This window comes from Colobus angolensis, unplaced genomic scaffold (assembly GCF_000951035.1).
Source record: "Colobus angolensis palliatus isolate OR3802 unplaced genomic scaffold, Cang.pa_1.0 Scaffold129, whole genome shotgun sequence".
Classification (NCBI taxonomy): domain Eukaryota; kingdom Metazoa; phylum Chordata; class Mammalia; order Primates; family Cercopithecidae; genus Colobus; species Colobus angolensis.
This window is the reverse complement of record NW_012114141.1, coordinates 3,248,138-3,265,015: the sequence shown is the minus strand read 5'-3', so window position 1 is coordinate 3,265,015 and position 16,878 is coordinate 3,248,138. Positions and strand designations below refer to the sequence as shown.

At 38.1% G+C, this 16,878-nt stretch overlaps 1 protein-coding gene and 1 pseudogene across 3 annotated transcripts in view; one reads left to right on the top strand and one right to left on the bottom strand.

Moving 5' to 3' along the window:
- The window catches only part of OXNAD1 (oxidoreductase NAD-binding domain containing 1), a 75,724-nt gene that overhangs the window by 55,086 nt on the left and 3,760 nt on the right, over positions 1-16,878 (bottom strand). For 2 of the 3 annotated variants that reach the window (XM_011933711.1, XM_011933710.1), the window contains exons 2-4: positions 15,090-15,239; positions 13,265-13,391; positions 12,605-12,668 (exon numbers count right to left, since the gene is read on the bottom strand). In XM_011933711.1, coding sequence (XP_011789101.1) covers positions 12,605-12,668; positions 13,265-13,383 — 183 coding nt within the window. In that variant the 5' untranslated portion in view covers positions 13,384-13,391; positions 15,090-15,239. Of the gene's footprint in view, positions 1-12,604; positions 12,669-13,264; positions 13,408-15,089; positions 15,240-16,878 lie in introns of all 3 variants that reach the window. The other variant, XM_011933709.1, reaches the window with a different exon arrangement.
- On the top strand, positions 7,779-9,350 carry LOC105505799 (annotated as a pseudogene).

Below are 16,878 nucleotides of genomic sequence, written 5' to 3'. Positions count from 1 at the left end.
CAAAGGTACCTAACACCTGCCCTTCCCTAAAACCCCACCTAGGTAATTCAGCATGCGCCAAGCTCTCTCAGTTCTGCTAACCTTCTGCTCACCCTTCTAGGCCCTGCTCAAGTAATATTCCCTTGCCTGAGGTCCTCCCTCTTCTCTTCACACTCTCAACTCTACCAATATAATGTTTTTGCCTTTCTGACCATATCCAGCACATATTAGTCAACTCCCTAGATGAAGTACAGGGCCCAACACAGTAAGGCTCAGTAAGTATTTGCAGAATGAATAAAAACTTGAACTTAAAGTCACTTAAAATTGTTTTCCAGAACAAAGATTGGTAGGAATTCAGGAGCACTTCTATTTTTTTTTTTAAGCTGGGTGCATAGGGGAAGAGAACACTACAGAAAATCCAAATTCATGTTTAAAAGTATGGGAGAGGTCAGGGAGAGCAGAGATTTCTTTAGTAGAACTGGTATTTCCCTTTGTTTGCCACATATTCTTTTTTAAGTATCTTGTTACAAAGACAAGTAATGAGAATCATCAGAGGTCTCTATTACTTCATTACTCCCCTTTTCTTACATTTACAAAAGTATTTTGGGAGGCCGAGGCAGGCGGATAGCTTGAGCCCAGGAGTTTGAGACCAGCCTGGGCAACATGGCAAAATCCTACATCACTACGAAAAAAAAAAAAACTTAGCTAGGCATGGTGGCACACCTGTAGTATCAGCAACTCGGAAGGCTGAGGTGGGAGGATCACTTGAGCCTGGAGGTCATGACTGCAGTGAGCCAAGTGAGATCCTGTCTCAAAAAAAAAAAACAAAAAAGAAAGAAAGAGAAAGAAAGAAAGAAGGAAAGGAAGAAAGAAATGTAATTTTATAAACATTCATTTTTTTCTTTCGATATAATAATCTGTTAAAATACAGCCTAGACCTAGATTATTTCATTTCTGACAGCTTAACTGGCATGTGTTAAATTCCTTAACAAAACTAGATATGAAGCAGAATTTCAGCTGAGATAGCGGAGAATGCATCACGATCAAGTGCTAGACCATGTGAAATGGAAGCATTAGTCATTTCCCAATGTCCAAATGTAAAATTCAATGAGGAAGGAAACAAAAGCTATACTTTCTGTTAAGCCATATTTTCATTTGGATGGTGTCTATGACCAATTATTGGTATCACGGGCTGAGTATCCCTTATCTGAAATGCTTGGACCAGAAGTGTTTAGAATTTCAATTTTTTTTTTCAGTTTTGGAATATTAGCATTATACTTACAGGTTGAACATCTCTAATGTGAAAATCTGACGTCCAAAATGCTCCAATGAGCATTTCCTTTGAGTGCCATGTCAGTGCTCAAAACGTTTCGGATTTTGGAGCATTTCAGATTTCAGATGTTTGCATTAGAGTTACTCAACCTGAAATACAAACAGTAATGTACCTACTGCTATTTATCCTAACAATCTGGACAAAACTGTTTTATTTATGTCTGGAACACAAAACACCTGCACTATTCATTATTTTTAAAGACATGCTTCCCTCTTACTATTTTGCTTAACACAAATGCTGTATACTATACAGATTTCTAGCAATGTGGATTAAAAACATTAACCAAATCTTTTCGAAGACCACATATTTATTTTACTCCAAAAGCTAGTTCATATAATTAGGACCTGTAATTGTGGCCCTTGTTATATGCTATTCTTTTATTGGATAGGCAAAACATAGTGGAGAAAATATATTTTTTATCATTTGTACTTGCTTTTATACTTAACAGATCAAAAGACTTTACAACTGAAACCTCAACTATCCACGTCCTAAGTTAAAACACATGGCAGGAAATGAAGTTTTCCATAAAACAACATTTATGCTCTTCCAGTGTTCAGTGAAATAATAACACATTTGCCAACTTTACTAGTACACATGTTTAATGTCTAGGCAGAGTCAGCATCTAAAAGGAAATTTCATCACACTTATTTAAAAAGCTGGTTTTATGTAGGATATTTTGATGTCACCACTAGTGCAAAAGTCTCTGTAGAGGAAATAGGTATTTCTTTGGAAACCTGGCTAGCTTTCCCTGTTCACTCCTGTTCATTTGTTTTCTGGCTTAAAAATTTAGGCAAAGCCATGACTAGAGACGACCTAAAACAAAAATGTAGGTATGGTTCAGAGAATTTCAGAATTGAAAGAAACTTTAGTCACTATCAAGAATCATATGTCATTTTACACATAAAGACACTAAGACCCAGAAGCATTATTTAAATGGTAGTAGAGTATCAATCTGATGTGTATGTAGGAATCTGACTAGAAGCAGATTTTACTCAAGTGATTTACTAACAAAGTTAGACACAAAATTCTCCATCAATCACACAATTTAACTTCTTAAATGGCTTATGCTGGTTAACACTATGCCCTAGAATGACAACTAAACTCACTTTACTCTTACCAAAGGCTAACCTGTCCACCTGGGCTGGTCTCCTCTCTGTCTTCTCAAGCCTCCCCTCCAGCAACTATCCTTTCTCCTGCATCACACCCTCTCCACCCTCCCCACCAGAACACACATGAGCTCTAGGATCTCCCACCTCATGTAACATGTAACAACAACAACAGCAGCAAACACTTACAGACATCCTTAGCATACATCAGGCACTTTACATACATTCATTCAGTCAGTCTTCACAATAACTCTAGAAAGCCGATATTATTATATCCCCATTTTACGTATGAGAAAACTGAGGTCCCAGAGCCAGTAAGAGGCAAAGCAGATTTACATCAAGGCACTTGTGTTCTTTGCTGCTTTTCAAAATACAACAAACAAAACAAGCCTCTCCTTTAATCCAGCTTTCACCTCATTTCTCTGCTCCCATTCACATTAAAACATTTCACGCTACCTGACTTCAAACTATACTACAAGGCTACAGGAACCGAAACAGCATGCTACTGGTACCAAAACAGATATAGACCAATGGGACAGAACAGAGCCCTCAGAAATAATACCACACATCTACAGCCATCTGATCTTTGACAAACCTTTGAGAAAAACAAGAAATGGGGAAAGGACTCCCTATTTAATAAATGGTGCTGAGAAAATTGGCTAGCCATAAGTAGAAAGCTGAACCTGGATCCCTTCCTTACTCCTTATACGAAAATTAATTCAAGATGGATTCGAGACTTAAATGTTAGACCTAATACCATAAAAACCCTAGAAGAAAACCTAGGTAATACCATTCAGGACATAGGCATGGGCAAGGACTTCATGTCTAAAACACCAAAAGCAACAGCAACAAAAGCCAAAATTGACAAATGGGATCTAATTAAACTAAAGAGCTTCTGCACAGCAAAAGAAACTACCATCAGAGTGAACAGGAAACCTACAGAATGGGAGAAAATTTTTGCAATCTACGCATCTGACAAAGGGCTAATATCCAGAACCTATAAAGAACTCAATCAAATGTACAAGAAAAAAACAACCCCATCAAAAAGTGGGCAAAGGATATGAATAGATACTTCTCAAAAGAAGACATTCATACAGCCAACAGACACATGAAAAAATGCTCATCATCACTCGCCATCAGAGAAATGCAAATCAAAACCACAATGAGATACCATCTCACACGAGTTAGAATGGCAATCATTAAAAAAATCAGGAAACAACAGGTGCTGGAGAGGATGTGGAGAAAGAGGAACACTGTTACACTGTTGGTGGGACTGTAAACTAGTTCAACCATTGTGGAAAACAGTGTGGCGATTCCTCAAGGATCTAGAACTAGAAATACCATTTGACCCAGCTGTCCCATTACTGGGGATATACCCAAAGGATTATGTCATGCTGCTATAAAGACACATGCACACATATGTTTATTGCGGCACTATTCACAATAGCAAAGACTTGGAATCAACCCAAATGTCCATCAGTGACAGACTGGATTAAGAAAATGTGGCACATATACACCATGGAATACTTATACACCATGGAATACTATGCAGCCATAAAAAAGGATGAGTTCGTGTCCTTTGTAGGGACATGGATGCAGCTGGAAACCATCAATCTCAGCAAACTACCGCGAGAACAGAAAACCAAATACCGCATGTTCTCACTCATAGGTGGGAATTGAACAATGAGATCACCTGGACACAGGAAAGGGAACATCATACACCGAGTCCTATTGTGGGAAGGGGGCAAGGGGGAGGGATAGCATTAGGAGATATACCTAATGTAAATGATGAATTAATGGGTGCAGCACACCAACATGGCACATGTATACATATGCAACAAACCTGCACATTGTGCACATGTACCCTAGAACTTAAAGTATAAAAAAAAAAAAAGAGTGAAGAAAAAAAAAAGAAAGAAAGAAAGAAAAACATTTCAAGAGTTACATATGGCCCTGTCTTCTTCACTTTCTCATCTCCTATTCTCTCCTCAACACAATCTGATCAGGCTTTCACCCTCAGTAATGTATTAAAGCCAGTCATTCTGGTCACCCACTAACATCTTTGGTAAATCCAGTGATGACCTCTCAACAGAATCCAGCACAGTTGGCCCCTCTCTCCTTGAAACACTTTCCCCCCTGACTCCAAGAACACTCTGCTGATTTCCTTCCTGTCTGGCTGGCCACTCCTTCTCCATCTCCTTTGCTGGCCCTTGCTCTTCTGCTTGGCCTGTACCTGTTGACACATTCCTGGGCTGAGTCCTGGGTCCTCTTCCCTTACTCTCTACATGGCCTCAACTTTTCATCTCCAGCAGTAAACTCTAAACTCACATGTCCAATAGCCTGTTCAATTTCCATTTGAAATTTAACACAGCCAACACAGAACTCTTTTTTTCTCCAGCACTGTGCTAGATACTATGATTACAGAGCTGCTATACTGGGCCTTTCCCCAAGGAGCCTCCCTTTCTTTGTAGCCTTCAACTCAAAGCAGAGTTAGTTACATACCCCCAGGGGCCACAGGCCAGCTGCCAGGGCCATCAGACTATACTTCCTCAGGAGTTTTTCTAAGAGCTGTAGTCCAGTTCCCCATATCCCCTACAACTATCTCCAGGCAGTCAGTGCCTGAGGTTTCTCTCCACCCACTCTGCTTTGTCACTGCTGACAGTGTGGTGAAGCCAGAAGTGCCAAGTTGCTCATCCCAGGCTGGACAATCTCTAAAAGGTTCTTTGACCATCAAGCTCCAATAACCAAAGCAAATTACAGGTACAACTGTTGAGAAACATTGCATGTTGAAAAGATGTCCCCCTACCTCAAATTGAAGATGACCACTCTACCGCAATCTCCTTGAAATACATAGGTGATGACCAGCAGAGAACTGTAAAGGTTAGCCTCGGGACATAGTCCACTCTGCAGCTAAGCAGACCATCCCATTCAAACCCAAGCCTCAGCAGATTATAAGACCACAAGCAGATTATGAGCACTGGAAAATCAGCACCGGCAACTGCAGGATCCCCAAAGGCATCTGCCCCAGGGGCCCAGCCATTTGACTTTATTAACTAACCACTCTGCCATCAGTATCTCCCTCCTTTCTCATGCCTAGTAACACACTGCTCAATTAAACCCTGTCTGTCTAAACAGAGTGCATATTCTGCTGTAACATAAAGGAAAGCTGATTCTATTATCAAAGATCTGAGTTCCAGGACTGAGTCCTTGTCCCTTGAACAAGTCCTTTACACTTAGGACAACAATATAATTTATCATTCAATACAGGATAATTCTGAGAGTGAAAGTGAGTGCTATTGATAATTACACCAGAAACAAGGGGCATAAACCAGGACTATTTCAGGCAAATGAGAAAGTAGGGTCATCCTAAATAAATCTTTGACTCTTAATCCCCTCATCTGTGAAACAGAAATTAAAATCCCTACATGTCCCTCCCAGAATGGTTGTAAGAATCAAGTAACAATCTGTTGTATAATCTGGTGCTTTGTAAACAAAAAGGCAATATATACATAAGATACCGTAGGAAAAGACATAGGCTTCTAAAAGCAAACTAGTACAATAGAAAAAGAATTAGACAGTTTTCCAAAATAATTAGGTGCATAAAGTCTTCTGATCCGAGTCCCATTAAAATCTGAGGACAGGAGCTTATCTATCATTTTCAATGCTGTAACCCCAGGATCTGGCCCAGGGTCTGGCACATTTCCAAATGAACTAACGAATGCGTAAGAATCAGTAATTTAAGAAATTCTTTCACTGCCAAACTCTCCCAACAAACTGATGAACAGAGCATATCTTGCTCAGTAGGCCAACAGTCTATAGAGGCCAAGCACGGAATGACCCCTCCGGTAAAATGTGTCTTGCCTGAACAATCCTTACTGCATTACAATATTTCTACCCTTATCTCCTTGACATTTCTAGGGTTCAGACTGATTATTCTTTTGATTCTTAAGAGTAAAATGAATAAAACTCAAACACAAACATTCCAATGTAATTCAATTCAGAGTTCAGTTTCCTCCATCAGCACAATCTCAGACTACTTACAGTTACAGTCCCAAGTAAAAGCATAAACATCATAAATGGTCATTCAGTAAGCTTTCCAGAGGAAATACAATACCCAAAACCAAAAGAACACTTCTGGGTGAGTATTCCATTTTCTGTCGACTCCAAGAGTAGCAGCACAGTCCTTGAGCCTAGGAATTCTGAGCTGGAGCTTCCCTTCGCCACTGAGAGACATGTCCTAGGCCCTGCTTCCTCTTTGTAAAATCCACATGATGTCGTACCCTCAGGATACCTCATGGACTTCAGTTGAAGAGCAAATAACATGTGTAAAGTACACTCACTATACAAATTAAAGGTAAGAGTGGAAGACGTGACTATGAGAGGCTGATCCAGTTCTGTTATGGCCAAACCTGAGGTGCTATTCATTTCAACCAGTCCAAGGTCCAGGCCCTACTCTATGGCTAGAAGCACCCTCTGGAAATTGGGGCAAGTCCCTAATGGCCATATACTGCCAAGAAAGTCAGATATCATCTAGCTTTCTCCAGTTCCTCCCAACTCTTCGCAGTTCTTATTCTGTATGGGAGAAGGGAAATTAGAAACAGACGAGGAGGCTGGGCGCGGTGGCTCACGCCTGTAATCCCAGCTCTTTGGGAGGCCGAGGCGGGCGAATCACAAGGTCAGGAGATCAAGACCACGGTGAAACCCCGTCTCTATTAAAAATACAAAAAATTAGCCTGGCACAGTGGCGGGCGCCTGTAGTCCCAGCTACTCAGGAGGCTGAGGCAGGAGAATGGCGTGAACCCGGGAGGCGGAGCTTGCAGTGAGCCGAGATTGTGTCACTGCACTCCAGCCTGGGCGACAGAGCAAGACTCCGTCTCAAAAAAAAAAAAAAAATTAGCAGGGCATGGTGGCAGGTACCTGTAATCCCAGCTACTGGGGAGGCTGAGGCAGGAGAATCACTTGAACTCAGGAGGCAGAAGTTGCAGTGAGCCAAGATCGTGTCATTGCACTTTAGCCTGGGCAACAAAAGCAAGACTCTGTTTCCAAAAAAAAAAAAAAAAAAAAGGAAAGGAAAGAAAGAGAAACAGAAGAGGAGAAGAGATGCAACTAAAAAATTCCTGAAATCCACGATTGGATTTGTAATTTTCTGACTTGTGGGCACTAAAATTCTAAAGAGTTTGCATTAACTTTCTTTGTAGTTTACCTAAACTTGGCTCAAAATAACCCCCTAAAAGTCCCAATAATTTTGTCCTATAAAATTCTGAAATGGAAGAAGGGCCGCCTTGCACCTCTTGCTGACCCCAGGTCTCCCAGGACCTCATACAAGTGACACTCAGCTACATAGGACAGCGATTTACTCTATGAATCGCCAGGGACAAAAAAAAAATAAAGACCCATTTCCTCTAAATGACAAAGAAACACTTGAAAAGTGGTTAAAAAAAAAAATAGAAAGCAAGATTGATGGGTTTCTAGTAAATACCAGTCACTATGCAGTGACCGTTTCACTCCTGACTCTCTTGACATCAGATGGGGGATTTGATACTTAAAACAAAGTACATTTCCAACAACTTTTTCCTTTGCCTGAAGACAATCAAGGAAAAGACCCTTCTTAAAAAACAAACAAAAAAAAAACCCAGAAGAAAAAATTGGAAGATGAGAAAAAAGTATGCCTAAAAGCCAAATCAGAAAAATCACTTTTATTAAATGACGCAAAGAAAAATACAGTTAACACAGATGTGCTCCCTGAACATGCAATTACTTGATTCATCTGCCTTGGTAAAGTCACCAGCTTCCAAAACCAAGAAGTATACAAAATACATGTTAACTCTTTTCTTTTTGAGACAGAGTCTTACTCTGTTGCCCAGGCTGGAGTGCAGTAGCGCAATCTTGGCTCACTGCAACCTCTGCCTCCCAGGTTCAAGTCAAAATACATGTTAACTCTTAGTCAAACAAGATTAACTAGGAAACTCTTAAACTAGTTAAACAAGATTAACTAGGAAACCAGAATCTATCTTGGAAACATCAGTTAACTAAAATAGGTGGTTTTCACACATCTTTTGAATATCTAAATTCTACAACTATTACTTTGATAACTTCAAATTCAGAAGGTATTCAACAGTCTTTGGAAACCCAAGAAGTGCTTGAAATAACTACCAATTATCTTGCTAATCCAAACTTTACAAATATTCCATGAAAATCAGGTCAGCACAGGATAATTCATTCTTATTTAGCATAATTAATCAAACAGTTGAAGAATTAAACACAAATAAATAATCTATTATTGTCAGTTTTCTAAACCTGTAGTTAATTCTTTTATATCTGCCCAAAAAGAAACCAGGGAAATGGAAGACACAGACATTGAAGATTCCTTATATAAGGATGTAAACTATGGAACATTCTTTTCTTTTCTTTTTTTTAAGAGACAGGATCTTGCTCTGCCACACAGGCTAGAGTACAGTAGTACCATCATAACTCACGTTAGTAACCTTGAACTCCTGGGCTCAAGTGATCCTCCTGCCTCAGCCTCCTGAGTAGCCAGGACTATAAGCATACCACCATGTCCAGCTAATTGGTAACTTTTTGTAGAGACTGGGTCTTGCTATGTTGCCCAGGCTGGTCTTGAACTCCTGGTCTCTAGTGATCCTCCTGTTTCAGCCACCCAAAGTGCTAGGACTACAGACATGAGCCACTGCGTTCGAACACAAATTGAACATTCCTACTGCAGACACGACACAAATAAAGAACATTTTTGGCAGAAAGTCTCTAAGCTACATTCGAAGATAACTCTTCTTGACCTACAAACAATAAACTATAGGTAGACTGAAGTCTTTGGAAGCTCTTATAAGACAGCCAAAGCAGGAAAACTGGTTATCTGAAGAAAATGTCAGATGATAAAAAACCGTTTTACAACAGAGGATGTCACTATGATATAGCGTAAAAAGGCTTTAAAGCTATGACTGTTTTGTAAGCTTTTTCCAGCCAAATCAAACTTTATATAAAGGGAACTTTTTCCTGTATAAAGTTCTGATCTTAAGGAACTATGAGAGTGCTCTAATGTTATGAACTGTATCCTGTTCTTATAATGCTCATTTTTAGAAAAACTAGAGAGTTGTGCTGAAGAGAAACAGTTTTATTAGTTGATAATTTTCCAAATTAAAGTTAAAATTTAGTGAATAAATGATATGATTCGGTCATAACATGAAAGAACAAAGGCATGTTCAAAAGAACCTGAAACAGAAGTCAGGTTCAGCAATCAGTCCTGGTTTCACCACTGGCACATATGGCTTGGGCAAGTTACTTATCAAGACTGAACCTCAGTCCCTAATCTATAAAATAGGAATATTTACTAGATCTCTAATAGTCTATTTCTTTAGAGTTCCTTTTTTCTTAAAATAATTTTGTTAGAACAGGTTTTCTCTTAGATACACTTTCATAATACTAGAAGTTCGCTAGAATTTGATATTAACTATTCCATTATCCTCAATATTTATTGAATTCTGCGCTGTCTGACCTTTTGGCTATAGTTATATATCTGTTACATAAAGTAAAATACACCTTTTATAATTTTATTCCAGCTGAACCAAATTAAGGAACTACCCCTCAGCCCAGTTCTCAGGTGAGGTACTTCAAACTTGAAAGAATATGTGTATCAGTACTTCATATGTCACTGACCATCATAATACAGTCATTTAAGCTTCTTAACATACTGTAGTTATACAGCTACATGTACAAACCAAAAATTTTAATGAGGCTAATTTTAAATATATTTAAGTATATTTTAGAAATCACAGTTGATATCTTTTTTTTTTTGACAGTACAGTGATTTATTGGAGGGGGAAGCACACACCCAAGGCAGAGTGAGCGCATTCAGAGAGAGACATGCCATTGGTATCTATTTCTTAATAGGTGTAACCTTTAAAGCATGTACCTACCTCATCTGTAAACTGCAGAATACTGAATACTGTATATTCCCACTTATGTAAATTTTATTAAAATTAATAAGCAAGAAATTACAGAGAAGTGGTGATAACCTTAGGGAGACAAAGGTCTGTTATTAAGAAAGAGAAATGATGGTGATATAAATAAAAGTACTGTTTATATCCACACAAATTTGAAAAATGTAAAAGTAAAGATTTTGTGGTAACAATAAAAATGTGAAAAATAGATATATTTCCTTAGAATTGGCAGTCAACATAATTAAGTATGTTAATGCCTATGATGGATGCTGTGCAAGTTGCTATTAGTCCGATTCTTATTCTTTTCATCTGTTAAAAAGAAAATACTGGCCAGGTGTGGTGGCTCATGCCTGTAATCCCAGCACTTCGGGAGGCCAAGGAGAAAGGATCACTTGAGGCCAGGAGTTCAAGATCAGCCTGGGCAACACAGCAAGACTATCTTTACAAAAAATTAAAAATTAGCTGGGCACAGTAGTGCGCCCATAGTCCTGGCTACTCAGGAGGCTTAGGCAGGAGGATCACTTGAGCTTGGGAGACAGAAGCTGCTGTGAGCCATGACTGTACCTCTGCACTCCAGCCTGGTGACAGAGCAAGACCCTGTGTCAAAAAGAAAAAAAAAAAAAGAAAATACTATTATCTATCTATCTATCTTACCTGTCTTAAAATATTATTATCTATTTTATGGCATAGTTTTGAGAATTCTGTAAGGTTAACAAAAAAGTTTTTGGTTCTGGAAAATAGGAGGTGCTCAATAAATATCAGTTGACGCTCAACAGTAAATAATGCACTAATTGTTGTAAATGCATGATGATTCTTTTTTGCTCATATTTCACTTAGTTTCTGCAGGCTATTAAAATTAATTGGTATCGTAAAATTCTGAAATGAATACTCTAATTCAGGGACTAGCAAACTATTACCTGCAGAGCCAAATCTGGGTGTTTGGTAAATGAAATTTGTTTACATACTGTCTATGGCTCTTTTCACATGATAAAATCAAAGATTAGAAGTTGTTATTAAGACAGCATGGCCCAAAAAAGCTAAAATATTTACTATCTGGCCTTCTAGAGAAAGATTTTCAACCTCTGCTCTAATTCCGCCAGCCTCAAAATACAACAGGAAAGAGCCTGTAAGAGAAATCACTTTTTTTTCACAATTTGCAAGGCCTTCATTTTTTAAAAAGAAATCCTAACAAGTCTCACATTTACGGAATCAGCATTTTTGGTCACTTCAACAAACCAAAAGGTCTTTTCAGATTTATCATTGGGAAAAGTGTACTTCCCCACAAGCTCCTAAATCTACTATGCTGAACTAATTTTACAAACTTCTCAAAAAAAAAAAAAAAAATGAACTTTAAGCTGAATCAACAAACATATTACCCTTAGTCCCAAGATAATTTTCTGAAAGAAGTTAGCCTTAAAAGTAGGGCCTAAACAATATGCCTTTACATTAAAGTGTATGCTTCCATTAATAGATAAATTTAAATGAGACAATATAATTTCTGCCCATGTTTGTAGAAGTATATAATCGTTCTTTATATGAAATAGATTTTTATTGTTAGCTTCAATAGACTTATAACCCTAAGCTAAATATACCTGAATAAGTGATCAACATTCAAAAAAGCAAAAGCAAATATCCAATTTATGTTTTTAAATAAAAATGGGGTCACTCACTGAGGTAAAGGGTGAGGATCCTTTACTTCTCAGCCCTTGACACCCTTTCAGGTGGTAGATTAGCTTTCTATAGTCTGAATATGGTGGAAAAAATCTGTACATTAGAAGGATAACAAGAGCTTGTCCATTTTCCTTTCTCAGATGTTAGTGCTTTCTCCCTTGTTCTAAAGTAGGAATGAGAACAATGACTTTGAGACATGATGCAAAACAAACAAAAAAAAGACCCCACACACACAAAAAGGTAAGCTATTCATAAAATGTAGGCTGTAAAAGAAATTCTAGCGCTAAAATATAACCCTAAACATCATACCTGTGAGGATGGCTCCCTCAACTGCTGCTCTACTCCCTTCATCAACAGGTAATCCATTCATTCCAAGTTTAAAGGGAAAAATTTGAGTATCTATCATCTTTTCAAATCAGATATCGTATGTCCTGCTCAGAAAATTTCTATATAGAAAAATAACAAACTTCCCAACTGTCCTTCAAAAGGACCAGACTCATCTAATGCTTTACCCATAAGCTAGTAGCTGGAAAAACCTGTCATACCCCGAAGATACAAACCTCCCGTCGAACGACACTTGCAGTTCTCTCCATGTGATCAGTTTTCCTTTTGGATTTCATTATGCTTTAATAGAAAGTAAAATTAAGTCATTACATAGTATCTTCATAAAAATAATAAAATTAGTTTTTCCTGAAATATCACGGTTATCCTAAATACAATATAACACTATGGATCCTATAAAGTGGCCAGTAAGTATTTGCCCATCTAACTAAAATTTTGGCCGGGCATGGTGGTTCACGCCTGTAATCCCAGCACTTTGGGAGGGCGAGGCAGGCAGATCATCTGAGGTCAGGAGTACGAGACCAGCCTGACCAACAGGGCGAAACCCTGTCTCTACCAAAAACACAAAAATTAGCCAGGTGTGGTGGTACACGCCTGTAATCCCAGCTACTCGGGAGGCTAAGAGAGAAGAATCGCTTGAATCCAGTAGGTGGAGGTTGCAGTGAGCTGAGATCACCCCACTGCACTCCAGCTTGGGTGACAGAGCAAGATTCCATCTCAGGAAAAAAAAAAAAAAAAAAAGGGTTAACAACCTGACAGCATGCACACTGAAGCCAAGATGTTACCTTTCCGGGAGTCTGATATGCCTCCCACAAATATCAGCAGGTCGAGTTTTTTGAAAATCAACTTCAAATGACACAGAAGGCTTAATGACTCACCTGGTTAGAGTAAGGTGGCGCAAAGTGCTGAGTGTCAATCTCAGTGAAGCAGCCTCAGTACGGATGGCTCCAACAGAGCACCGCAACAACCCAGGAATCATAACAGCAGCACAGGCCATGGTGCTTCCTGGGAAAACATAAAACTGAAATTTCAAATTGCTTTTTTAAAAAGTGGGGAACTAGCAGACCATTTTAAAAGGTCAGTGAAGAAGAGTTTAGATTTCTGTTGGTGCTATTATGAGTCAAGCTACCAGCTAAGTAGCCAAGAGCCCAACTTCACCTTGACAAAATTTCTTCCACTATTTAGAGTTGACTCAAGGTATCTTCACAATTATGTATATAAGTATGTAATTTTTGGTGCTATCAAATATTCATGTTCTCTATCAAATATTCGTGTTTTCTATTGCTTTCTAAAATCTCTGACCAAGTTCACATGACTAATCTTATGCTATTATAGAAGAAGGGAGTAGATTTTGTAACTTCCTGATAATTGTATTCTACCTAAAGAGCACTACATAAGTCTTTTACATTTCTTGTTAGGTAAAGTGTAAGAGGAAGATAAATTTACCATGGTTCCCAAACAAGAAACTTAAGGTTCCCAGATACTAAAAAACCAAAACTGATAATAACAACACTATTCAAAATAGCCCAAACTGGAAACTATCCAAATGCCATTACTAGGGGAGATAAGCTAATTGTGATACATTCACACAGTAAGATACACTATACAGCAATGAAAACAAACTGCAAATACATGCAGTAACATAGATGAATATCACAAATAACATACTGAAAGAAGCCAGACCCCAAAGAACAGATATTCTTTTATTCTAAAGCATATAAAGTATAAAAACAGACAAAATGAATCTATGATGTCAGAAATCAAGTTAGCAATTTCCCTTGGGAGGTGGCAGTGACAATGCTGTTTCTTAATCTCGGTGCAGATTGCATGGGTATTTTCACTTTTTGTAAAACTGATTAAGCTGTCCTCTTAGGATCTGTGTAGTTTTCTGTTTGTACTTGAACTTCAACAAAAAGGTAAACACACACACACACACACACTCTTCAACATTTCAAATTCTAAAAACTACCAGTCTATCAAGAAAAGCACTGATTAGGAGTCAGATGATATTTCTTTCTGATTCCTTTTATATCATTTTCCTATGTCAATTTTTAAACATTTGTCTGAAATGGCCACATTTAACATGTTACATTGCTCTATCTGTCCTTTTCTATCTTAGTTACCTTGAGAATAAATGAAAATGCACATGAATACTTTTTTTCTCTGAGCTTTTTGGGAGGCAGTATATAAATTAATTGTAATAAATTGCTGTTAGCAAAACATTCAAGCTAAGTGTTTACATTCCTACTCCATATTCATTAATTTGGTCCTTCATTTAACAAGTATCTATCCAGAGTCCAGTATGTGGCAGGCACTGGCGTAAGCAATGGTGCCATAGGCAAGAAGAAAACAAAAACCCTCTTAGGGAGTTTGCTTTCAATAGATGAAGACAGAAAATAAATAATAAATAAATCTGATGGTGATATAAGTCATATATAGTTTATTCGGTTATACCCCAATCATATTAAAAAGCTCACTGCTTCATAACTAGTCTTTAGATAAACGATATATTTCTTCTTTTCATAGTATGTTGCATCATCATTATGGATAAGCATAGTACTTGCTATTTTTCTCTTCACTAAATGAAAAAAGCAGAAGGCCTCTTCAACCTCATTCAAGACCACTAAATGTAGTTTTTCTCCATTAAATGTTCTAAGTCTATAACGTTACCTTAATCCCTGAAAGAAAGAAGTTGAAACTTACTTTAGAAGTCCACGAGATTTTAGGAGTCATTAAGAATACGGTCAGCTGATTGACAGAATATTTTGGTCCTGCTATTACACTGAGACTTTTGGATGTACAGCAGTTGGAACATGGACAGTTTTTCCATGCATTAAAATTCTCACAAAGTTCCTGCAATGGCACAAACAACATATAACAATGTTTTGGGGAACTGATCAAAAGCACTATTACCTTTTAGCTGCCAAAGGAAAGGCTCATTATAATCAGTAGGCATCACCTCACAACAAGCCCACTCTCAATTACCCGCTCTCCATTCATTCTTCCCTCCATGCTTCCATTTTTCTTTTTTCATTATTTATCTTACAGCTTCTTTTGTTCATATTCCTTGGCCTGTCTTTAACCTTCTACTTAGGATATCCACCCTAGGAAACAGCAGACCAAAGGCTAGAATGACACAGTTACATGTCACTTAAGGCCAAGTTCCCTGATAAAATTTAACCACTATATTATTAAATATGGAAATACTGTTCTGTTCAATGTTTTAGACAACTATTGCTAAAATAAGTTGTCCTCACAATAGAATACATTGTTTAATGATTATGCTGTTTGAATGGTCTCCTTCTCAACTGAACTGGAAAACAAATGTTAATTTTAGAAGCAGTTCTTGCCGGGCACAGTGGCTCATGCCTGTAATCCCAGTGCTTTGGGAGGCTGAGGTGGGTAGATCGCCTGAGGTCAGGAGTTTGAGACCAGCCTGGCCAACATGGTGAAACCCCATCTCTACTAAAAATACAAAAAATTAGCTGGGTATGGTGTCAGGCACCTATAATCCCAGTTATTAGGGAGGCTGAGGCAGGAGAATCGCTTGAACCTGAGAGGCGGAGGTTGCAGTGAGCCAAGATCATGCCATTACAATCCAGCCTGGGCAACAAAAGCGAAACTCAGTCTCAAAAAAAAAAAACAAAACAAAACAGTTCTCTTTAAAATCCCGAGTTTATTTTGTAAAAGTAACCATGACCAAGAGTGCCACCTACTGGTAAATAAAGGACATTTTTATAAAATTCTGTTCCAAGTTCTTTCCAAAGCTTTATGTCAGTCCTAAAATATAAATAATTAAAAACCTACTAATTTTTTGAAGTATGTCCAGCAGTTTCATACTGTAAGTATTTAATCAACCACAGCAGATCAATATATATCAAGTTATTTCTAAAACCATATAAAGAAGAACATCCCATCTATGTCTGTATCCTCACAGGTCTTCCCTTACCAAAAAATCTGAACTAACTTTATTTCTGAAATGCAGAAAATTATAATAAATGCTAAATAAAACTGACACCCACTAAATATGTAGTGAAACAAACTTCTGCAAGCAACAGATTAAATTTAACATTTAAGATTAATTACATGGTTTCAGTTCAACAGGTATACTCAGTTCATTCAACAATTACAGGGGTGCCAGGCACTATTTTAGGCCTTGAAGATATAATAAAGAACCAGACACAAGGCCCTTGCCATCATGAAGCTTTTATTACAGTCCAGAGACAGATAGTAGTAAACAAATAATTAACAAGATAATTATAGATTATGATGAGTATGATAAAGGAACTAAGAGTGATGGGGTAGGTGGGGGAAATATTATGAAAGATATCTCTCCAGTGATGACACCTTGGCTGAGACCTGAATGATGAAGAAACGGCAGCCAAGCAAATGTTAAAGGCAGATCACTCTGGCAGAAGGACTAGCAAGAGCAAAGGTCCTAATGCAGAAATAAGCCCGGCATGTGAAGAGGAACCACGGCCAGTATGACTGG